The 24,757-nt window shown below is 39.4% G+C and overlaps 1 protein-coding gene across 1 annotated transcript in view; it reads right to left on the reverse strand.

The window, feature by feature from the left end:
* Positions 1-609: 609 nt before the first annotated feature.
* PPP1CB (protein phosphatase 1 catalytic subunit beta) overlaps positions 610-24,757 on the reverse strand; it is a 39,863-nt gene continuing 15,715 nt past the window's right edge. The window contains exons 2-8 of the mRNA XM_042463841.1: positions 15,385-15,516; positions 12,663-12,893; positions 12,314-12,418; positions 6,067-6,138; positions 5,447-5,598; positions 4,583-4,717; positions 610-3,695 (exon numbers count right to left, since the gene is read on the reverse strand). Of these exons, the coding sequence (XP_042319775.1) occupies positions 3,591-3,695; positions 4,583-4,717; positions 5,447-5,598; positions 6,067-6,138; positions 12,314-12,418; positions 12,663-12,893; positions 15,385-15,516 (932 nt within the window). The 3' untranslated portion in view covers positions 610-3,590. The remainder of the gene's footprint in view (positions 3,696-4,582; positions 4,718-5,446; positions 5,599-6,066; positions 6,139-12,313; positions 12,419-12,662; positions 12,894-15,384; positions 15,517-24,757) is intronic.

Here is a 24,757-nt window from a genome sequence, read left to right on the forward strand (position 1 = left end):
GGAAAGAAGCATTTCTAGGTTTAATCCTTTTTCAACAGCACTTCCTCAGAGAAGGCCTATACAGAAGTGTCTACTTTGTGCATGCAAAACGCTGTATGTTTCAACTCTGCTTTAGCCCCTTGCACTGCTTCATGGTTCTAATTTTATGATTTTACTGCATATACAAGCTTCTCTGAATATGGTCACCTCCAAAATTTTAGCATTCTTCACAATCAGCCATATTAACAGGTGCTGATGGGAATTGTATGCCACATCTGAAGGACATCAGGTTGAAGAACTGATCTAAATTGACTTGCAGGTTTTTGGGTACTATTTAAAGTATTAGCATGTTTCAGCATATCTAATGACGTCAACTTCATCTAAAGCTACATAATTTTCAAAACACAAAGTCAATCATTTGCTTCACAGGCAATGGGGTTTTCTAGGAAAGATTTGTTGAGAAGGTGTTTGCCTTTGCCTGCTGCTGGAGCGGAGAGTATGTGACTTGCCCTAGATCATCCAGTGGGTTTCCATGGGTGAGCGGGAATTCAAACCTCCACAGTCATAGTCTAATGCTCAATCCACTATATACCACAAGTAAATGTGTAAAAAAGAGACTTGAATACAAAATCAAGAGGTTTAGTCATATTTATTCCTAAAACTCAATATTCTTGTAGGCTGACAGACACAGCCAGCTCAGATGTGATGTTCTGTATCCACAAAATGGGTTTCAAATAACTTCTGTGCATTCAGACATGTGGAATAATTATGTCATTTCTACAATTTGTTCAAAAACTATCCTGTGAACTAATTCTATTTAGAAATTCAACAGTCCATCCTCATTGCACAAGATTGTCTTTAAGCAAATTGCTTACATGACACATTGACAAAACAATAAAAAGTAAAGTTCCCCAATAAGTAGAGGTTAGTTACAAGGAAAAACGTGAGAATGCTACAAAATAGTGACACACAAGCTTTTGTTTTAATGGGGACAGTAGTAGTAAGAGTGCCTTTTTTCAAAAAAGGAAAGGAGGAGGACAGACAGTAAAGTAAAACCTGACAGACAATAAAGTACTATTTAGATTCAAAGAAATCATGCTCAATACATTACGAGTTCCATTCTGGTTGAACAGAAAGGAGATACACCCATAGCCAAAATATTAAAAGCTAACTACAAAGCCAAAAAATCCACACAACTTACTTTATCTTTTAAACTGAAAATACTGGGGACATCTGTTAGCAACGGCCAGAACTTGCCATGTTGCCTACTGAGACCAGCATTTGTGTTCATGGCCAAGATCTAAAACTAGAAAATGAGCAGTCTTAGGTAACTCCAAGGGCTTCCATACATGATGCTTACAGGGAAAGGATCATATTTCATAGTTTTAACTATTACATCCCTCATTTTCACTGGTATTAAAATTACAGTGTGTTGTCAGACATTACTGAGTGACAAACGTGACAGTGGAAAAAATAGCAATTACAGCAGATTCCTATATCTGAATGCTGTATTTCAAGATGGCTTTACATACATATATGGGCAGTGTTGCAATAAGAGTTCTCCAGAAAAAATGTCAAACCCAGTTGTACCACTAATTTTAAACACATTTTGGTTTTTCATGTGTTACTGGAAACAAGAAAGCACCTACAAATGTTTTAAGAAAGAAAAACAAAACATCATCCACTTCACATAAAAATGCCAGCTGTGGCAAAACTTTTCTTCCATCTTGTCTCATGTAGTAATGGCTCAAGAAGTTAACTTGTTTGTTGCTAGAAGAGAACATAGTACCAACTGCTTGTCAGCCATTAATTTCCAGGTAACTTGGCACTGGACATTTCTTACAATTATATAACTGAGTTATATATTACAAAGTAGGAAAACTGGGCTGCTATATGTTAAATATCCACTAGTGAACATTGTTATTAACGTTGTTATTGAAATTTTGTCCACGTAACATTGCATGTATAACATCAAGGGTGAATGCTTTCAAGAAGAAAATATTAGAATAACCAGTCAGACATCAAATCAATTAAACAACTTTACTAAATGAAAAAAATCTACATTTAATATGTGTTTAAAACAAAATGGAGTTAGAAAAGAGACTTAGGCATTTTAAAGAAATTCTCACTTTGCCAAAAGTCACTTGCATAATATGTGCTACTACATAAAATGCAAGTTATTAGAATCTCAATTTAATATTTCCAAAGACAAGATTAAAGAGTTTTACATGTATCATTCCACAATTAGAATCCTATAAATTGGAAGCTTCCCTTGTAAAGGATCTTATAAATTTGACAATCCTTAATAAAAAAAATGCATTTTTATCCAATTAAGTCTCTGCCTTTCAACTGTTATACATGTATGTTTACACTTCGTCATTTGCACAGATGAACTCTTTAAGAAAAGAAAAAATGGAAAGAAATGCTGCATCAACTCTTGATCATGTACAGAAATTATTGCTACTATATTACACTACAAAGCTGAAGTCTCTACAATAGTTTATGAACTTTGATCATGAAAATCCAGAGGATATAATCTTTACTGACATAGGCCTTACAATCATATTGAACATTCACATGGCAATATTAGACAATCCGACCACCACTAGCCATAGTTAATCTATTGCTCACTCATCAATATCCATTTAGAGACACCCTGCTGGAGCAAAGGGTGGCTCCGGGGAGGGGAATGAATAGTTAGCTTTTCAAGGCTTATCAGAGAGAGATTTTCATGTTTGGTGAGCAATGCAGAATGCACTTTAATGTAAGTATGGCATTATCAGGAAGCTAAACATGCCAAAAGGTGTTTCATGCTAATAAATTCTTAAGCAAGGATACCACATGATCAAGTTACCAACTACTAAGCCATACCCATTCTTGAACTGTTTTAGTTAAATGAAGTGCAATTGTGAGTGTAATGTCAGTTTAAAATGGTGCAGTGCACAAATCCATTCTGTGGTGGTCTAAGATAAAGAGCAGGAAGTTGTCCATCTCATGGGAAATATTGACTTCTGTTTGGGTAAGGAGCATTACTGAAGTCAGTAGCTGGAGTTGGGTTTTTCTTTAGTTACTCTACTCCGAAAAGAGGGTCACACGTTTGTTCAGCAAGATTAATGGGAAAGAAGAACACAGCAATAGCTGCCCCCCAAAATCCCTTCCACAATTCATTTTCAGCCAGGGAACATGACTAGATACTTTGCCATCATTCTAGCTACAAAGTAATAGAAATAAAAGCAACCAAGCAACAGTAAGACCACATTACACAAATGAAACATCATGCTCTCATCTGATTTAGGTATTACATCAAGCTTAAATTGGGATGTTGGTCATCTTTAAAACTGATGTGAATATGCAACCAAAAGAATTTGTTTAGATCTGATTTTACTCTATGTTGGTTAATAGAACTGGAGTATACCTGTTACAATACAGTGTTGCACATCTGTCAACTAGAAAATATTAAAGATCCTTTACCCGTCTCTTTAAGTTAAAGATGTGACATCATAAAGGGTGTCAAATGGCTGGATGGTTTTACAGTGCACACTTATTATATACTGTATATATGGGGTTTTGTCCTTAATAGATCTGATGGGTTTTCTACTTTGTTCCTTTCTTCACCTCTTCTTCGGTGGATTAGCTGTGCGAGGTGGAGTGACTGGACGTCCAGAATTCAGTCCACCATACTGATACTTTGCTTTCTTTTCAGATGGCTTCAAAATCTTTAAAGAGGAAGAAAAAAAAACTCTCTTACAAAATAGGCTTTCAAACTTTCTGCATCCACTAAGTAAAAAAGATTTCAGCCTCTCAACTGATTTTTATTTGTAAGTTTCTAAGGACCTACTGCTAAATCAAATATATCACCGCTCTCTTCTTAAACATTCAAAGCTGTTATGTGGAGGATATGACCCATAACCAATCCTGCTGACTATCCCAACACACTTTGTAGGTGAAGGTTCCAGGTTTAATTCCTAGTATCTCTACTTAAAAGGTCTGGGACAGATTCTTTCCAGAAACTGTGGAGAGCTACTACCAGTCCAACTAGTCAATACTGGCCTAGATGAACCAATAGTTTGGCAGCTCCAGGAACACACACTGAAACTTGCCCATTCGAGTTGTGGTCTCTTCCGACTCTATGATTCTGTGGTTCATTCAAAGACACTTTTGGTTGGATATTAAATTAAATCACATTAATACAACCTTTATGAAATGCAATGAGCCCAAACAAAGAATAGGGTCTGCATGGTTTCTCTATGTCAATCCCCCCCACCCCAGACGTTAGAGAAGTAAACTAGAATTTCGTTTTGCTGTAGCACATTCCTTGTTAATCTCCACATGTCAATTAAAAATTACACAAACTCTAAGTTTGCTAAATAAACCAGAAAAACAACCCAATGTTTATGTCTTTTAGCAACTGACTAGATTCTTAAACTCTTTAAATGTAGAGATCTTAACATTCACAAAGAATGCTAGCTTTCAAACAAGGAAAGTTAATCACAAATATGTCTTCAATATTCTTTTTGTAGCTTTCCCTGCAGTACAACAACTCTTGGTCAATCCTCCCAGGACAGAAACATTAAAAGAAAGCTGTAATTCTAGTTCATCATACCTGAAAAGAACACATCAAAGTTTCATCCACACTCATCATACCACCAGCATTGTCAAACTCTCCACAGTAATTAGGAGCAGAAAATAGGGTAACCAGCTGTCGTTTTGCAAAGAATTCATAGCCATCTTCAACCACCTGTCATTGAGGAAACACACAGCCAAGATTAATATATCTTAAAATATTTCTGCAATCTTAAGATTATAGGAAATTTAATATACATTTTGGCTAAAATCTTCTATATAGCAAAATGAATGCTGTACAATATAGTATTTTGGCTTTTAAACTTCATATAGAGAAATAATAATCCAAAGAACATGGTTGTGAATAAAGATTTAAGAAAATTATTAGTTGCACTGCAAGCCTAGATACAGAAGCCCAAAACTCAAAATTCAGATATATTGGTACAAAGAGGGTAGAAAAAAGGCAGTAAGAACATTGTTGTTTTTATAGGCAATAGCCAAGGCAGGAGAAGGAGGACCATAAATTTAAGAAAAATAGAAGAGAGATTTAAGTCTTTAAGGTAAAGCAAACAAATGAATTGGGGGTGGTGGTGGTGAAAACACAGCCTATATGGGGCAAAGGAAGGAACTAGACTGAGGGACTATCAAAGATGCTCCCCTTGGTGGTGGTTCCCTCTATGCTTATTTCCTGCCAGTCGGAATGATGTGAGGGATCAACCCCATGATAGGATGTTTCCCTCTCCATCACAGGAAAAACCTTCAGGACCCTGTGCAGTAGTAGCATTGGGTCCAGTATACTATTTGTAATCTCATCCACACTATTTCACCTGTTCACCAGCATACCATCACTGGAATATAAAAGGTAAAAGAAAGATTCTAAAATTAAGAAGCAATGGAGTCATACCTGGTGAGCTCGACAAATCAAATCCAAATCATGCCTGTTTAAGAATTTGCTGACTACATCAGCTCCAAAAGTGAAGGAGACTCCACGGTCATTTTCACCCCAACCCTGGACATCCTTGTCTGGATCAGACCACAGCAGGTCACAGAGCAAGCCTTAGAATGAAGGAATGAAAGCATGCATTAACTTTAAATCCAGGGGAAAATGTTTACCTGGCATATGAAGCTTTTAGGAGACATGCTTGGCATACTCAATGACAGGCATTTATAAAAATCAGATACTGAATGCACTCCTCCTCTATTGGTATTAATCAAGCAGAACTACAGCCCAGGTTAATTTATCAAGGTCTTCCACTGCACCAACAAGAAGAAATTAGATACAGGGTAGTATATATGTTGTCCTGTGAATTCCCCAATTAATTTTTTTTGGGGGGTGGGGTGGGGACAGATGACAATTTTAGTTTCCAAGGAACACAAGCACAATAAAACTCCCTGAAGTCTTAGATCTGGAAAATATATCATCACTGAATCAACTTTTTACATTGCAGTTTCAGAGAGCCAATCTAACATTCTCACAAGCTATACAAGCTATAAAAGTTTCAAAATAAGTTAGAAAGGTCTCACCTGTGTCAGGAACATCTGTGGGTCTCATGATTCTTCTGATCTGTTCCATTGATTGCAGATCTGGAGACAAACCTATAAATATCAAGGAGCATTAAATTTGTATCATTTTTGGGGGTAGAAGATAGTCACTGAAAAGGATTTAGATTACCCTAGCCATTTTTATTTTCCACTGTATGAATTCCAATTAGTCATATCCATTTGTATTATGTTTTTATCATATTCCATTCTATGTCCCTTAAGCTACTAAACCAACTCAATGACAAGCATCTTCACTACTATGTATCTGAAAACACTGCAAAATGTTTGAGTGCCTGGAACTTGAGTCTTAGAGTAGGGATGGGCTACCTACCAAGTATGGAATAATTACATCATAAAATAGATCTAAATATACATCTGATGAGGAAAGATATCCACTAAATAGGAATCCCTAATTCAAGAATCTATAATACTGGAAGACAACCCAATGATGACAACTATTTGAATATAAAATGATTTCTAAAACTATTTGTCCAGTCTTGACCACTGTAACATGTTACCATATCCAAAGTTATCTATTTTAGGAGAGAGTGTTCTCCAACATAAGCAAGTAAAAGGAGCAAAAAAGTAACTAGGACTTTATTCAATACTGGCTTGCCAAAAGAAAAAGATTTGTTTGGCACTTTACTAATGACTATATAATTGTTTCACCACAAAAAGATCTTTCTTTCTTTTGTTGTGGGAAGGGTGCTAAACACAGCAACGTTGGGAATTCTTTCTGGATCTGGCTCATACAATACTAATGGTAAGGTTTTTTGTTTTAAAGATAGGTTCTGCCATATGTGCTGCATGCTCATGAAGACATAGGCCCAATAGAGACAGGAAAAAAGAACCGGTCTGTGAGCAGGGTGAGGACTGAGTGTCCCCATGCTCACACCCCTCCCCGTGCTGCCCGGGTGTCATATTTGCATGCGCCCGTTCAGACGGTGTGCGTGTTGATGACGTCCCTTTGGCGCAGATCAAGCCACCCAGCAACAACTATGGCGCCTCTTAAGAGGCATAGAAAGGAGCTGGAGACCGGATCAGTGCCACTGTGTGCATTTGCCGCATCACTGATCCAGGGCAGAAAGGGGTGGTGTCTTGCAGATTTAAGTTAATAAAGTACAAACAAAAATTACATGAACAGAATTTAGAATCTAGCCCCTGAACATGTAAGTCTTTAGAGAGAACTTACAATAGAAAATACACTGCAAATATGCTGAAATCCTGTTCAAACCTATCTGAAAGTAAAACTCACTGAACTCAATGCAACATACTACTCAGACATACAAGGACAGCACCATCAGAAACTAAGGCCCCCAGTACGTACTAGGGGTTGGCCGAGGACGCAGTGTCCAATCAGGCCTCACCCCTAGTACGTACTGGGGGCGTAAAAATGCTGGCGCCCTATACACATGGGCGCTGCCATTTTGACGTGACGGACACTTAGCATCCACACGTCACGGCGTGGTTGTGACGCTGCAAGAACCACCTGCTTTTTGCGGGTTCCTTTTGCTGTGTGGGGGAGCTGTGCAGTTTGTCCGCTGAGGCTCCCTCGCACAGCAAACATGGGCGCCTTTTTTGGGCGCTCTGTAAAGCACCTAAATCAGTCTATGGTAAAAGTCAGATATAATAGCTCACAACCAATTTAACGACAAATATGTGCATACCTGAGTATTTCAGAATGCACATGACAAGGCTTAATACTGCAGTCACTAGATCTTAATTTGGATGGACCAAGGGAGCTTAGCAAACTAAAAAAATACTACAGTGGTACCCCGGGATACGAATGCGCCGCCTTACGAAATTTCCGGGTTACGAAAAAAATCCATTCAAAAAAACTGTTCCGGCTTACGAACGTTTTTTCGGGTTACGAAAAAAAATTTGGTGCTTTTCGGCGCTATTTCACACAAAATCGCGGCTTTTCCCCATTAGCGCCTATGGGTTTTCGGCTTGCGAAGGCTTTTCGGGTTACGAAAGCGGCGGCGGAACGAATTAATTTCGTAACCTGAGGTACCACTGTATTTGTTTTTTAAAGAAGGACAGCAATCATGGTTATGTTCTTGTATTCAGAATACTGGACCCAGATAATTACATTTTGAAGTAAATTAAGCATTTAAACAACTGTTAAAATTAGAAAACTATTTTATATGAAAAACTATTGCAAGGAGTCGTATAACAACATACCAACAACTGACTACATTAAAAACTTTGATGACACCAAGAACATACAGTGGTACCCCGGGATACGAATGTGCCGCGTTACGAAATTTCCGGGTTACGAAAAAAATAAATTAAAAAAAATAGTTCCGCGTTACGAAAGTTTTTTCGGGTTACGAAAAAACTTTTGGTGCTTTTCGGCGCTATTTCCCACGAAATCGCGGCTTTTCCCCATTAGCGCCTATGGAGATTCGGCTTGCGAATGCTTTTCGGGTTACGAACGGCGCCGCGGAACGAATTAATTTCGTAACCCGGGGCACCACTGTAATAGAAACCTGAAGAACAGGCATGATTTCTAAAAATAAGATAATATACAATGTTTTGAATGACAAATATTCCCACAGTTAAACAAGACTGCAAAGTATTTCAATCATGGGAACAAAAAACCCATAAGCTAAATCCAAAGTTGCACTGGCAATACTGAAGTTTCTTGTCCTTCTCCCTAGAGGCTGCAGGAGGAAGGACAGTGCAAGTAAAGAACACTGAACTGAAAAACTCAAAAGGCAAAATCATCAACACATGAAGACTATGTGTATCAGTGCAGCTGTGTGTGTAGTACATGTCACTGACTGCCAACATTTAACTGAAAGGTTAAAAATAAGATAAGGAATACTCTAGAGTCAAATCAACAAGGTAGCATTTATTTAAACATTATGTTGTGTACTTTTGCAAAGTTTTTATGAGATGCTACAAAGTTTTTTTTAAAAAGCAAGCTACATAAAAATGTGCAACACAATTGAACACCCTATACTGATGGTCCAGCTCCATGAATGAGTTACAAAAATATTTCCTCTATCAAGCAGCATAGCATGCTATAACACAGCCTTTCAAGATTCAACTGAAAATAATTTTCCTAACAGATGTTTACTCACTTTACAATATTTCATTGCTGAGACACTTTATAAATACCATTAGTACTTTATACTTTTATTTGACTGGAGATACACTGTGTGGTATATTCTTTCTGAATTCACATAAAGGAAGAACACTCTAAGGCTCTGGAAGTTTTGCCCTAAGGACTGTTATAACAATAGCTTACAGCAGATACAAGCACTAGCATAAAACATACATTAAAAAAACAGCCCCACCTCCCATCCTTAGACATTATTCTTCTGCCTGGAGTGTGAAGGAATTACTGAATGATATTGCCCCATAAAACCCCACTGGATGACCATGAGCAAACCACAGTCTCTCAGCCGCAGAGGATGGCATGACAAACACCCTATGAACAAACTTGCCAAGAAAACTGTGATAGGGTTGCCATACGTCAGAAACAACTTGAAGGCAAAAAAGACCACACCAAAATGACAGAGTGAGGTGCTAATATAGCCATCATTCTTTATGTTGAAAGTAGCAGCAATTATTTTCGTAGAGGGCCCACTAACAGTTTTTATGGGAAATCCAAGAAAAATTATAATTGCCTTTCTGATGTAAGCAGTGAGAAGGACTTTATTTTCCTTTCTAGAGACCAGTCTCCTGGTTTGGGATGCCAATTGTTAAGGTACAATCACAAAAGGTTCCAGTGGCCTTTGTGGTCCAGTGTGCCTCTTATAAGCTTCAGGTACTCCAGTTTAAGTCGTAACTGGATAGAAAGAAGCTGGTCTCAGTTCCTCATGTCCTGGGTCCCTTTCATTTAGGTATTGTGATGGTTTGAAAACCACATAGAAACTGCAGTTTATGTACAATGGGACAGCAAGGCTAAGAACTGGGGGGCAATTAGAGCATGTTATGCCTGTGCTTTATTAGCTGTACTGTCTGCCACAGTCCATCTCCAAATCCAATTCAAAATAATGGGTTTAACCTTTAAAAACCTCAATAACAAAGGATGAAGATAACAAATATCTTATCCTATATATCTACCTACACCATGGGTCGAAACCGGCTTTTTGCCTCTATGGGCGCCACCATTTTTTCTCCCAAAATGGCGCCGAAGTCTCGCGCGACCTTCCCTGAGGTCGCGCGAGACTTCGTCGCCATTTTGGAAGAAAAAATGGCGGCGCCCATAGCGGTGAAGTCTCACGCGACCACAGAACAGGTGGCGGGAGCGGTCCCCTATATAGGCCAGCGGCGGCTGGGGGTCTCTTAGGGGCCCGCGGCCATCCCTGGAGTCCTCCAAGAGGCCTCTGGCGGCGGCAGGGGATCTCTTAGGGGCCCGCTGCCATCCCTGGAGTCCTCCAAGAGGACTCCAGCGACGGCAGGGGGTCTCTTAGGGGCCCACTGCCGTCCCTGGAGTCCTCCAGTGCTGGTGGCTCCCACCGGCTTTTTTGCCAGCCTCTGACGGGGCCTGGGGCCCTGTTAGGGGCCGGCAAAGAGGAGGAGTCCTCCAGCGCTGGCAGCCCCCACCGGCTTTTCTGCCGTCCTCTGACAGGGCTGGCAAAGATGGGGAGGCCTGGCTCCTGGAGGGTGGAAGCTCCGCCCCCAGCACGTGGCCCCACCCCTCGAGGGTGGAAGCTCCGCCTCCGGCCCCCCAGTCGCCTGAGGGAAAGCAACCCGGCCCCCGGCTCAAAAAGGTTGCCTACCCCTGACCTACACAATCTTTGGGATTCTCATTAGAGCACTGGTTTCAGGTGCCCTTGCCAAGTGAAGGGTGTCAACCAGCGGGCGGATTCTCAGTGACACATCCTTGCTGTGGAATGCTTTCCCCGTGTCCTCTTTATGGTCATGTTGGTGACAGCTGAAGGTTTATTTTCACAGACCCTTTGAATACTGATATGTTACTGTATAAAACCACTGATATGTTGTTCATCTGATGTGCATCACTTCTGTCTGAATTTAGGCTGTTTGCAGCTTTGTGATATTGTTATTTTATATAGTACTTAGCACCGTAATCATGACGTCCTCCCATCTACACGGGGGCTGCCAGGATTATGTCACACACACACCATGTCCAAACGGCGCAGTGCATGCATGATGTCTCTCCACTGCCTCAGGCCACTTATGGCGGCCTGGCTGTAGTGCGAGAAGCAGCTCCAAAATGGAGCTCCTTCTGGGTGTGTGCCTTGTTCCCGCAGCCACAAAATGGCTGTGGGAACGACACAGGGGAGAAAGGGGCTTTTCTCCCATGGCTGTGGCTCCTGGGGTGTCCAGGGGCATAAGTCTCAAGGACACCCTTTTCCACGCCACGGATTGGGGCTGCAGAGTTGCCGGTGAGGAGTGATATGTACCACGCCTAAGTTTCATTATATTTCAGTGGGTCCGCTTCAGAGGAGAAACATTCAATTTAAACCCATATTACTGGACTTCTCTACAGAAATATAAATATGTAAAAATAAATATAGCCTTGAGAACCTTCTTGAAAAGATATTTCTCTGTTGAAGAATACAAATTTATTTGGAAGTTGAAGAGGAAAGTGCATGCATCTCCCTCTCTATCCTTAAAGCTCACCTTTTATACATATAGTTCATAGGTTGCTGTTTGCTGAAGTGAAATCAAATTTGATAGTGGTTCAGAAAGTGGTTACGCCCTTTTCTCCCAAGTTTGCTCCCCTCTGAATTAGCCAATGGGCTTCCTGATCATGCATGCCTCTGATATGAATCAGTTCTTTTCCACATAGGAGAAGAAAAACTGTTTTTTGATTTGAAGACCTGAAGACATTCACTCTGTTGTGATAAAAATAAAGACTAGCATATGCAACTGTTCCTTGAAAAATAGAAGCATCTGGCAAAGTTGAAAAGGTCACCCTGATGAACACAAGAAGATAGCATTGCCTACTTGGCCTCTTCAAATCTGTGTTCTGGCCTTCTTCAGGACTGGGAAAATGAATTAAACTGCCATACCATACCCAGCAGTAAACTTTATGGCAGCCTCCTGTAAGCGTTGAACTTTGCTTTCATCAGGATTTGCTTGAATGGATTACTGGAAACTTTGATATCCTAAAAGACAGGTTTGTGATGTATCCCAACCTTTGTCCAGTGTTAAGAGACAAGAGACAGACTATTCTTTGGTTGAATTTGACAAACCTTTGGGGAAAAATGATTTTGCCAATTGTTTAACTAGGAGGTTGTTTGCTTACCTCCATGACAGCAGAAAATCTTCTCATCTACAATGGCTGCGATAGGCAGACAATTAAAGCAGTCTGTAAATGTCTTCCAGAGCTTGATATTAAATCGTCGTTTACCTGATAGGATTAAAAGAGCATTTTACATTAACATCCCCGGACATATGGCATGGCCATCAAGTAAGATAATATACCTGAATCCAGCAATTACTTTAGTAAAAGTAAACCACAGTTTTAAAGGATGTTTGTAAGAGTCAAATCCAGTATTTCTTGCTATTAAGACAAGATCTATCAAATGTCAAAGCTGTACAAACATTTTATAACATGGGTGAATAAAACTATTCATACCAATTTTTTTACTTACATTCATCATAGAAGCCATATATACGATTAATGCTAGCACACTCATGGTTTCCTCTCAGGAGAAAAAAATTCTCTGGATATTTGATTTTATATGCAAGTAGTAAGCAGATGGTTTCCAAGGACTGTTTTCCTCTGTCCACATAATCACCCAGAAAAAGATAGTTGGCTTCAGGTGGAAATCCTCCATACTCAAACAATCGGAGTAAATCTGTATACTGGCCATGAATGTCACCTAAAGGGGAAACGAGAAAATTTAGATTCATATTTACTGCTGTTATTTTCCACCATACAGTCTTCAACTTATGGAAACTCTATCAATGAGATATCTCCAAGAGCCTAATCATCAGCTCCCTGGGCTCAGGTCTTCCATACTCAGTGGAATGTCATAGTTTCATGTTGAAACACTAAGTTCTATGGCTGAGCCAATGTTTCTTTCAGATTCCGTTGTCCGTTTCAAATGGTGATCTGATTGTCACTGACCAAGGGGTTTCCAAATTTAATTTCTCATTCCCAGAACCAGAATGCCTAGTATCCTCAATTTGTGTGGTACGAAGAACAGTCTTCATTTTGTTGTTGTTGTGTGCCTTCAAGTCATTTCCAACTTATGGGGACTCTTTGATGAGCCGATCACAGAGTTTTCTTGGTAAATTTCTTCAGAGTGCATTTGCCATTGCCATCCTCTGAGGATGAGAGTGTGACTTGCCCAAGGTCACCTATCCAATGGGTTTACATGGTCAAGCCAGGATTTGAATTTAAGAATCATAGCCCAATGCTCAAACCACATCACTATGCTGGCTTACTTTTAAAATAGGCTTATTTGTCTTTTTAGCATGCCAGCATGGTTTCAAGCATACAGCCAAATCCAGTGAAATAGCAATGTAATATTAATATATCCAGCAATGATTCCCAAGTGGCTGGGACTGTTTAATGGAAAAATGGCACTGAAATATCAGCAAAAATTGGGAAACAGTGGCTGCAAACACCTACAAACTGAAAGAGCAGTATTAAACCACCATAAAAGAGCATTAATACAGGGACGTTGAAATCAGTGGTTTTTAAACATCTAGGTTAAGATTCCTCAAGATCTGAAGTGGGAGGGATCACTATAGAACCCAAACTGTAGCATAGTGATTATTAAACCAAATTACAGTGCGCTCACATCATACACAGGTGCACCACGCGGCAAAGAGGAAATGGTGCATGTGTCCATGGCGTGCGCACTGCGTCATGTGCACAAGCCCCATTATCTTCAATGTGGCTTGAGCATACGCAGAATTTGCATTACGTGGGGTGGGGGGGTGGGTCAGGAATGGTTCCCCCACATAAGGGATCACTGTAATCAAATTGGCAGTTGTTGTCCAAAATCACAGAATGCTAATAAGCCCTTGAAATATTGTGCCAGTATACAGCTATTGCTGAATACCACTCATCATCACTGACTGGCTAAATTTAAATAGCTCTTCTGTGCCAATTCCTACTATTCAAAACAACTTCTGCTGTTAAAGAGTTTGCAAACAGTATTGCAGCTACTGGCGAGACATGACCACCTATTCAACTTAGCAAAACCTGGCAGAGGAGTGGTGTTCCAACTTTTTCAGAGGTCCATCTAAACATGAAATGAGTAGCTGCTCTGTAGATGGCAGATTTATGGTCACAAACAAAACTGTATGCCATGTTTTGACTGTTACCCACAACACACCATCTTGAAATTAGCCATTGAGGAACTTTGAGAGAACTCCCCACAGCTACAAATGAGAATTGCTTTTATCCTAAATGGTCAAAAAGAGCCTGAATTCAAATAAATATAAGCTTTCTCTGCTCATTGTTTGTTTTTCCCCTACAGCAAGAAAGCAAGCTTGCAAGCATATGATTTTATTCCTTTTACACTGCCTCTCTTTCATTAAACTAACAAATGTATCCAACAAAGTTATGCTACAATCATCATGTAAATTGTATTACAAGTTAATTACAAGTTATATAAGGGCTGGCAGGAACCAAGAGTTTACATCTGTAGACAGTAGTTCAATACCTTTCTTGTCCTCAAGTGATACTGCATTCTTCATATGCCTATTTCAACACCACTTTGCAATGACTTGGTTAGGTTTCATTTAGCTTCTGAAGTGCAACTGATGCACTAGGACAGGGATGGGAATCATGTGACCCTCAAGATATTGTTGGACTACAGGTTTCAGAAGCATACTCAGCAAAGCCAGAGAAGGAATACTGGGAATTGCATGTCTAGTGGGCCACATAATTCCCACCCCTCTCCTAGGAGCTCCAGACGAATACTCTTCATATGCTTTTGTGTTGCCATCAGTGAAGAATCAATACTGCCCTTCTGGATTTTACTATCTGCTTGTTCATTTTTATCAGTCTGCATGCAGAACAGTTTTTGCAAACTATATAGACTTACATTAAGTGAAGCTTTTCAAATGGGGATTTGAAGTTAAATTATGAATTCATCTTAAACCAAAGAATTAGTATTTATTAGAAGTAACCCAACCATCTTACTTTCTAAGGCAGGTTCTAAAGTACCCTAAAATTTGACAAGAGAATAAAAGACATAAATCTTTCCATGTCACAAAAGTGAGAAAAATAGAAGTATTTACTTGTAAGCAATGTTTGCACCTTTTGAATCTATAATAACATTGGTATCTAAGTAATACACATTGTAAGTCCTTTTATCTTCAGCAGATACCATTAGTTGAAGCATCATCACTTACCACAGATCTTTAATGGTGCCTCTAGCTCCAGAAGAATGGGCTGGCTAAGAAAGATTTCTCGAGACTTTATACATAATCCTCGAACCTCTGCTTCTGTCATCTGCACAATCTTGCCAGGACGACATCCTCGCACTGAAAAAAAGACAATTTTTATATTTCAAGTCTCTGAAAATATGTTAAAGGAAATAAAAGAAGAAAACTACATAACCCTTTGCTTTCCTAATTAACTCCCAACAAGGGTTAACTTTTCTGATTTCAAATAAGAAATTCACAAAGGTAATTATGACAGCCACTTCACTCCTCTGACAAGTGAATGGATGATAATGAATTAGGTTTGGAAGCTTGTTTGTGACAAATTAGTTCAAATTCAAAAGGTATGGAGACACAGCAAGGCAGAGCCAATCTCTATATGTAAGTTTGTTTACCTTATTTAACAACTAAAGCAAGGAACCCACTAAGGCAGGTTACAAACCGCCACTTGGGACATCCTCAGGACATCCCAGTTTAAAAAAAGGGAGTCTCTTCCAGATGCCCCTATTCCTGTTACGGACTCTGTCCATAACAAATGGCGGCGGCCGTTCCACACGGCCACCGCCATCTTGACGTAACGGATGCTCTGCGTCCGCACGTCACGTGGTGCTAATGATATCGCGAGTGCGCCATTGGCATCTCGCGGCGTCATGAGCGCGCTGCCAAAAGAAGCTCCATTTTGGAGCTTTTTTGCTCCGTAAGGGAGCCGTGTGGTTTGGCTGCGGAGGCTCCCTCACGGAGCTAACAGGAGCGCTGGGAGACCGCCTCAAAGCGGTGGTTTGTAACGCCTCCAAGTTGTTTCCTAATTGAGAAGACCCCTACTGTAGCCTATGCAAAATCTTTATAAGATTTTAAAATATTTCTTATTTGCTAACAGCTAAAGCTAAGATGAAAGCTTTATAATTTTGGGGGAGCCAGAATGGTGTTGTGGCTTAAGTGTTGGATACTAGGACTCCTTAAGACCATATCCAAATTACTTCTCAGCCATTGAAACCCACTGATAGACCTTGGGCAAGCTACCCGTGATAGGTTTGCTTTGGGGTTGCCATAATTTGGAAATGACTTGAAGACGCACAACAAAATTAACTTTTCAGTTGTTAAAGCAAATAATTTGTTAAAGATGAATATATTTTTCCTTAACTTAGCTGTACATATACATTCAGAAGCAAGTGCCACTGAGTTCAGTGAAACTCAGGAAGATATACACAGGACTTCAACAGTGGCACAAAAATGGCATCATTATGGTGCAATGAGATGCTTCGTTGAAAAACCAATCACTCTTCCTTCAATTTTAAAATATCTTTTACTAGCCAAAACTCACATTTTTCATATTTTAAGGTTAATCATTTTGTTGGATGGTCAACACAGCTACCTCTAAAAATACTTAACAGTAAACATTGTTCTTCAGCAGCTGTGACAAAGTCCTCTAAACCTGATATAGCTTGGATCCTGGCTATCAGAATGACTATCTTCCTATAGGAGTCTGCCCGAGTTTTGAGATTTTCTGTCTTACCTTGGGAGGAACATTTAGTGAGGACACAAGGGAGTACCATTTCAGTGGCTGCTCCCAAATGGGAGAATTCTCTGCCACAGATGGCTAGGTTGGCTATAGGAAGGCAGTTAATTTTTCCTCTCCATCTGGCAAAGACCTCATTTAGACAGGCATTTCGTCCTGATTTTATGGAAAGATTTATTTAAAGGGAAGATGTTGAACTTTTTTCTCTTTTGTTGTTTTAAATACATTTTAACTGCTTTTAATTTAGTGCTGTTTATAATATGCAAATGTACTATTTTTAATATGGTTATTAACGTTAATTATATAGTTTTCAAAATCTATGTTGTAAGCCACCTTTAAATATATATTCTCTGTGAGGCACTGAGTAGTCTCTATTTGGCAGTATCAAGTACAATTTTCAGCCCTTTAATAGAACAACGAAAGAGACTTTCAGGTGGATGTGGGATGGAAACCAGAATGGCAAGGAAAAGAAACAAACAAACAATCTTCACCAAGTATGATTCTAATTAGCATTTTCTAGTGCTGGGTAACCCTTCATATTTAGCAATCTGAATCCACTAGAAGTACTTGAATATAGTATGTAATTGAGTCAATGCCTGACACTTTACACAAATTCATGAACAAACATTTACTAACTTCAATTGCTTGGCTTTGGTTTCTAGAAAACATATGAATGAGGGACACACTGAATACTGTACAAGCAAGTATGCATATTATATGCATTCGTATTTCTCAATTCCAGCAAAACCAAATCAAAAGTAGCTTTCAGTCTTCCAATCCAAAAGGGGGAAAATAGTAAGAGAAACAAGTGAACAAAGTGTTTAAAAAATAGTCCCTTTCAGAAGCAAATTGTGGGCAGGTGCACATTTTATGTGCCACTGTCCCACAAACAAACTAGACTTTGATAGACTTGACTGCAGAATTGCTGAACTACTGCAGGGATGGTATGGGCTCTATCAACAAGACAGAGCCAAATGTGTTAGCCTGTTTCAGTATAAAAGGAAGAAAGTCATCTAGTGGAACATTAAAGAGACTAATCAATTTATTTCAATATAAGCATTTTTGACCAAGGCTTACTTTTTCAAATGCATGCAATAAATACTCAGTAGACAGACCGATACATATGAAGGTTGTGTGTGAAATGTAACAGAAATGCAAAACATGGTAGCATTATCATAGGTAACAAATACCATTCTAATGGTGGGTGCACAGTATGGTATATAGTTATGTATACATTTAGGAAGTTTTAGTAAAAAAAAGTAACCTCAAAACCTGGGTAGACTTATTAATGGCTCAATGTAGGTACCGTACTTTAATGAATCCCTCTTTTCTGGGTAGGCGGGTGAAAGGCAAGAGCTTACTCTATCCTGGAATCACCTAAAAGAAGCACTGACCCCCCCCCTCTACTCCCTCGACTACAGCACCGCCTCTGATATTTTTGAATATCTGGGCTAGTAAATAGTGGTGGCGGCGGCACTTTGCCCTCAAAAGAACACCGAATCAGGCATTGAAGGATCTGAATAAGACATCTGTATATGTTTGTAAGCTTTTCTGTCTTAAAATCAGGCAAAGTTAATACATCAAAGTAAAGACTGTAATGCTAACAGTCACTATTTGCTTTCCTTTGCCTTTACATCAGTGATTCCCAACCTTTTCTATGCTGCACATCCCAACGAAATGTTTAATTAATGTTTGCACCCCCTACAAAATAATAACCTCTCTTGGGGTTGTGGGCAACCCAGTTTTGGAACCCCGTTTTACGTTCTTTTAGGCCTGTGCGTGTTTCTTCACCCCTCCCCCCCATACATCGCACAGCCATCATTAACTATAGTTCCCTCCTCATCCATCCAGCTTTTAGGGTGAGCATAAACATTTATGCCTGTCAGAATTCTGTAAGTTCTTGGCATCATTTTCCTTTGCTTTGTCTATTTTACATACTTTCTTACATGTCCCAAGTTTTACCTTTGACTTATCTATAGGTCATATCAAAATCTATAATTTTGGCCCCCAAACCTGCCACTGATTTTTATATATATGAGGTCTACCTATAAATTAGCATGTATGGTTAGCCAATATTATAGTGAATTACAAGCAAGAGGAAGCCAAACCCTAAAACTTGGTTTGTTTTAGTTTGCTTCGTTTCTACTGAATCTGAACACCATCTTACCTGAAGTTCATTTTCAGCATTGAATGGGAACACTTCCTACAATGGGTTATCCCTCTCATTCACTGTGATAAGTAGGGCAAGGTTTGTGGTATTAGCCACCAGGGGGAGCAGCCCACAACTAACTCAGTTGATGTAACAGCTGTAGACAAGGAAACCAGGAATAACAGAGGAAAAGGCAGGAACAGAGGAAAGGAAAGCTCCTGCTCTGGGACATAAAAGCTCTCAATCACTGGGTGGGTAGAACTGAAGATTCCTAATCAGATACTACCCGCTACAGAACATGGAGACCTCTGTGGAAGCAAAGGCATCCAAATGTTAATGATGCACAAATGTAGACAGTGAAGACCAAGTGGCAGCCCTAGAAATTTCTACTAGGGGATTTCTACTAGGGGATCATTCATAGCCAGAGCAGCAGATGTAGCAGCACTACAAACAACAACTGAAAGAGTGACAAAGAAAAGAGAAAAATGACCTTTGGAGAGCAAGGCAGGAACATGGGTTGCTCCCCTGCTGGCTGCTACTGCAAACTTTGTCCTGACTATCAGAGCGAGTGAAAGGAACAATCCACTGTAGGTTTCCCCTGCACTGTTAGTATATTTTATATTGCATAACACAGTCTAATGCAGGGGTAGGCAACCCTTTTGAGCCAGGGGCCGGGTTGCTGTCCCTCAGACAACTGGGGGGCCGAATTTTTTTTAAAAAATAATTAAATAATTTTTTAAAAATTAAATAAATAAATACACCGGGACAAATGTAGGACAAAATTTTCAATTGGAGGGCACTTTTTAAATAAAAAATGGAGGACACGTGAAAAAATTTGCTGATTTTTTTAAAAAAATGTTAAGATAAATGCATGTTTCTGAGGCTTCTATAGACAATTGCCCCACCATGCCCCTCGCGCAAGATGCCAAAGGCCCTGGCGCCAATCGGCGGTAGGACTGGGCTGGGGCCGGTCCCAAGGCCTCGCAGGGCCGCATCCAGCCCGCGGGCTGCAGGTTGCCTACCCCTGTTGTTACAGCTTACTCTTAAATTGAGAAAGTATTTGTGTCTTAAATGCAAAAAAGTTTACTAGAAAAGTAAATACTGCTGTCATATTTCAGTGCCTTCACAAGAGACAAGTTCAGTTTTATATTACTATGGTTCTGTTCTGCATATGCTAATTAAGAAATTGGGCATTCTTTTAAAAATTATTTCCTATGTGATCCCCTCCCCACCTCACCCCCCCCCCCACAAAAACACTCTTCTTCCCTTGCCACCTTCATAAAGTCTGCAGGAATTCTTCAAAATAATGTAAATGCCCACAGACAGCAGAACCTGAACAATGAATACTATGAATAATGAATAATACACTGAAGATGCACAACATTCTTCTCTCCATTGAACCTCAAAAGGGCTGGAAGGAACACATTAAAAGTAACAAGTGTATTCGTTATTATTATTTTTTGTTTTTTGTTTTTGAAGAAAAATGTGCAAAACAGTTACTCTAATTCATCTATTATAATAACAATGACATTAATGTTAAGACCCAACATCTTTCCCCAACAACTATACTTTATTTCAGGGATGCTATCTGAAGGGGAATTTGGGGTGTAGTATACCGCACATTTTTGACCATTTGTATTGATTTTTATTTTGAGACTAATGTGTTATCAATGCTTTATATTAGTCACTACTCTGAACAAGTAACATTTCATTATGAAGTCATGCCCTGCTTGTTCAAACAATTATTTCAAGTTCTGTGCCTGAACTAATCATGAGTAACTATGTGTGGCTAGAGATCAACAGAGCATTAATCTTGCCACTCAGCATTGTCAGACAATGAAACTGCCAGAACAAGAACAGAAACCATGATGAAGACTAGGAAATAACCAGTACACAAAGAAATAAAATTAGGAAAAAAATAGACCGGAAAATGAGGATGGGAGATCATATAAATTTCTGCAGATCTAAAATTCCACCTAATACTGCCACACACACACCCCTCAAGAAAATTTGAAGCAGCATTATGTATACTGTTCTTTGGTTGTTATCTCCTTTTTCAACTGCAGGATTAACAGAAATAACTTGGGAAGGCAGATAACAAACGTTTGGGTAGTTATAGTTAGTATACAGTAAATTCTGATACAGTCAGCCCTTTTTATACACTGATTAAAGTATACATTTCAAATATCAAACCTTGATTTTCCATATTTTATAAGGGACACTATGTTGCTATGTCATTACATTTAATGGGATTTGAGCATCCACGGATTTTGTTATCCACGGGGGATCTTGGAACCAAACCCCAGCGTATAACAAGGATCCACTGTATATGTTCTCAGTTTTAAAATCTGAGTTGCTAAATAACCATCTGCAGGATGTGTTAAGATCTTTGTACTTCTCACAAGTGCCACAGAACCAAGGTACAATAAAAAGGTGGGCACTTGCCAGGCTGGAAAGTATGGTTACCATAAGGATGTGATGTTTCCAGAAAATGTTCAGATTGGAAAATTTTCCTTTCCTAAGCTGACTGAGTGCTGTATTTGTGTGTACATCTTTTATTTAATGAACATGTTTCTAAAAATATCCCATATGAATTTTACTTGCTGAGTAAGTATCTCAGTGTGCAGAGTAATTGAACTGAAAAACTGATTTAAAAATAAATAAAAATAAATCATAAAGCACATTTGCTAAGTATTTAAATCAGCAAGTATGCCTTAATAAGCAAGTTCAATTCAAGACACAAGCAGATTCTTGTTATTAAGCTGCCCTTGGTTTTGGAGTATTTTCTGACCCAAATGAAACCTTCAATGTTAGTGAGGCTTACCTCTGGGATCTTATACATCTTCACCCCAATGAGTAGAGCCAACCTACTGTCAACCAGAGAATACAACTTCTCCTTCATCACATCTCAGTTTGTCAAAAATGATACCAATCTTAAGTTTGTGTCCAAACCTTACATTAGATGGGGAGAAAAAAAAATCTAGTAGGTCTGTTGAGACAATTCTTCCTTGCTGTTCTTTGAATGAAAAGAACTGAACAGTACAAGTGGGTGGAATTGTATACAACTGTTCAGGAGATAATGTCAGGAAACAGATATAATATAGGTCTAGGTCTATGCAGCTTTGATAAAACACTGCTCTAGAATGTCCCATCCTAGAGCATAAGAGGGGTTTAAAAAAAAAAGAAAAGAAAAAGAGTGATGGCACTGAAGAATATAAGAATTTCTAAAGAGCTAACTAAGTATCTAGCGTATATGCATATACAAGGAAATTCGCCCACAAAAGTGATAAATATAACTTCAGCGCTGCCCAATTTGCCTGGAATTTTATCAACGGACAGAGAAATCACAAGCAACAAAAATGCAAAGTTTCTTGCAGCACCCCATCCAAAACAATACAGTTTTGGAGTTGCTAAGGCAGAAACAGTATCAGAAGGTCTGATTTTTGCTACATTTTGAACTAAGCATTTTATCAGTTTTCTTTACACGAAAACCACAGGGACAAAACAAAAGGTACTAACCATGAGGCTGTGTAGCTATGATATATTTTGGAACATGTCAGGAGCATTAAAAGGCGCAGATTCCTCACTGTCAGTACACCAAGGGGACTTTCACTTTATGAACAGCATTTCTGCTCAGGGAGAAGGGCATCAAGAGCACAAGAAATCTTTTTTTTTAATTTTCAGCTTTGAGGGAATGAATACTGCCCCAAACAATGCATTTCTAAAACACATTAGTTTCTTTTAGATACTGGATTGCTGTGGTATATAATATGTAATATGTGATGGGAACTTCTATACTGCTGTCCCTCTGAAGCAATTTCGAAAATGTTTTTGATTATTCTTTAATTATTATTAATGTTATGGTGCGATTCATTCTGAAAAACCGAGTTTCCCATGAAAATATATAGCAGTATATACCTCATATTATCTCTCAACAATCCAGTAGGCAAAAAGAAACTAATGAGTTTTAGAAACACATTACTTGGGGCATTATTCAGTCCCTCAAAGCTAAACAATACAAAGATTTCTGAGAACATGCTGCAATGTGGTATACAATGGGGGGTGCATGAAGCTCCTCCTAGCATATACAAATAGAACAGACAGGAATTTTCATTAACCTACGCAGGGGGAAAAACTTTTAACAGCACAACGCCATAGGTACTCTATTCAGAAATAAGCCTTGTAAAGTTTTATGGGACAAACTTCCAGGTATGCAAGTACAGTTGTCTCTCCACATTTGCAGGTTAAGCATTTGGAGATTTAATTATTCACAGATTACTGTATTTGCTGCCACCACCACTACTACTACCACCACCATCTTACGCTATTCTTAAATGGACTTTGATAAACATTTTTGTTGATGGGAGGAAATAAAACTGGTAGAGTGGCTGTGCATGCATGCTCTCACACAAACAGGCAGGCAGGGGGGGAGGAGATGGGACAAGGGAATGTTAGCAGAGTATGCACATTCCCTTACATAGATGGGCAAGTGATGGGACAGGTGTTCCCTTTCTCCTGCCTCCCACCCATCCAATCCCCTTCCCCCTCCTGCCCAAGTGAGCAAGCAAGGGAATGTGTATGTGCCCAGGCACAGCCACCTCCCCAGTAAAGGTACTCTTTTGTGTGTGTTAAATATGGTTGAGGGGGCTAGATTTCATGGTTTTTCCACTTTTACAGGGGTCTTGCACCACACCTCCTGCAAATACTGAGGGCTGACTGAATAGGCCTGTAGCTTTATTTAAGTTATTTGGGTTCATGTTGGGGCAAACTGCCTGTAGAATGCCCTGCTCATTTTTTCAAATGGTTCAATAGTCTCCCTGCAGACGTGTGTACGGGCCTTGGGGAGACTCTGCAGATACAGAGCTATCTATTCCATATATTCCTGGATGGGGGGCAAAAGCCAAGACACTATGAGAAATGTCTCAGAAAATGACATGTTGCATGCACGCTCACCCCTATCCAGCCAAACATTCAGATAATAGTGGCTTGAAGCTGGACACAAGCTTCTCCCACTGCCTATTTGACTTTGCAACGCCACTACCCACATTCCAATTCTTGTTTTCCTTGCTGCTGCCACTATATCCAGCAAAACTAAATCAACAGAGGAGGAGAAAGGTAGCCTTTATGTACAGTCTTTCTGGAAGAATTATCCAATTTAAATACTGCAGTAATGATCAATCTTGCAACTGTTGTTGCTGTTGTCTCCTCACTTCTGACTTATGATCACCCTAAAAAAACTATGATGGGGCTTTTTTGACAAGATTAGTTCATAGGGGTTTGCCACTGCCTTCCCCTGAGGCTGAGTGTGACTTGCCAAAGGCCAACCAGGTTAGCTTCTAGGGCTAAGCAGAGATTTCAACCCAGGTCCCTCTGACTCCTAGAGCAATATCCAAACAACTACACTGCACTGGCTCTAGCAACTGTAGGCATACACAAAAGGATCATCTCTTGTTGCCTCCCTTATCCCCTATTTTTTGTACTATCATGCCTGGTGAAGCGCTCCAAAGAACCTGAAAGCTATAGAAGTTTTTTTTCCACTATTTGTAACATTTTAACAGTGCCAGTAAAATATATTTCCAAATTCTCCATTATGTTTTCACTTACCACATGGGTACTTCTTTTATAGTCAACAAAAATTACCTTGTACATTATAATAACTAAAGAAATTACGCAGAAAT

This window comes from Sceloporus undulatus, chromosome 1 (genome assembly GCF_019175285.1).
Source record: "Sceloporus undulatus isolate JIND9_A2432 ecotype Alabama chromosome 1, SceUnd_v1.1, whole genome shotgun sequence".
In the NCBI taxonomy this organism is placed as follows: Eukaryota; Metazoa; Chordata; class Lepidosauria; order Squamata; family Phrynosomatidae; genus Sceloporus; species Sceloporus undulatus.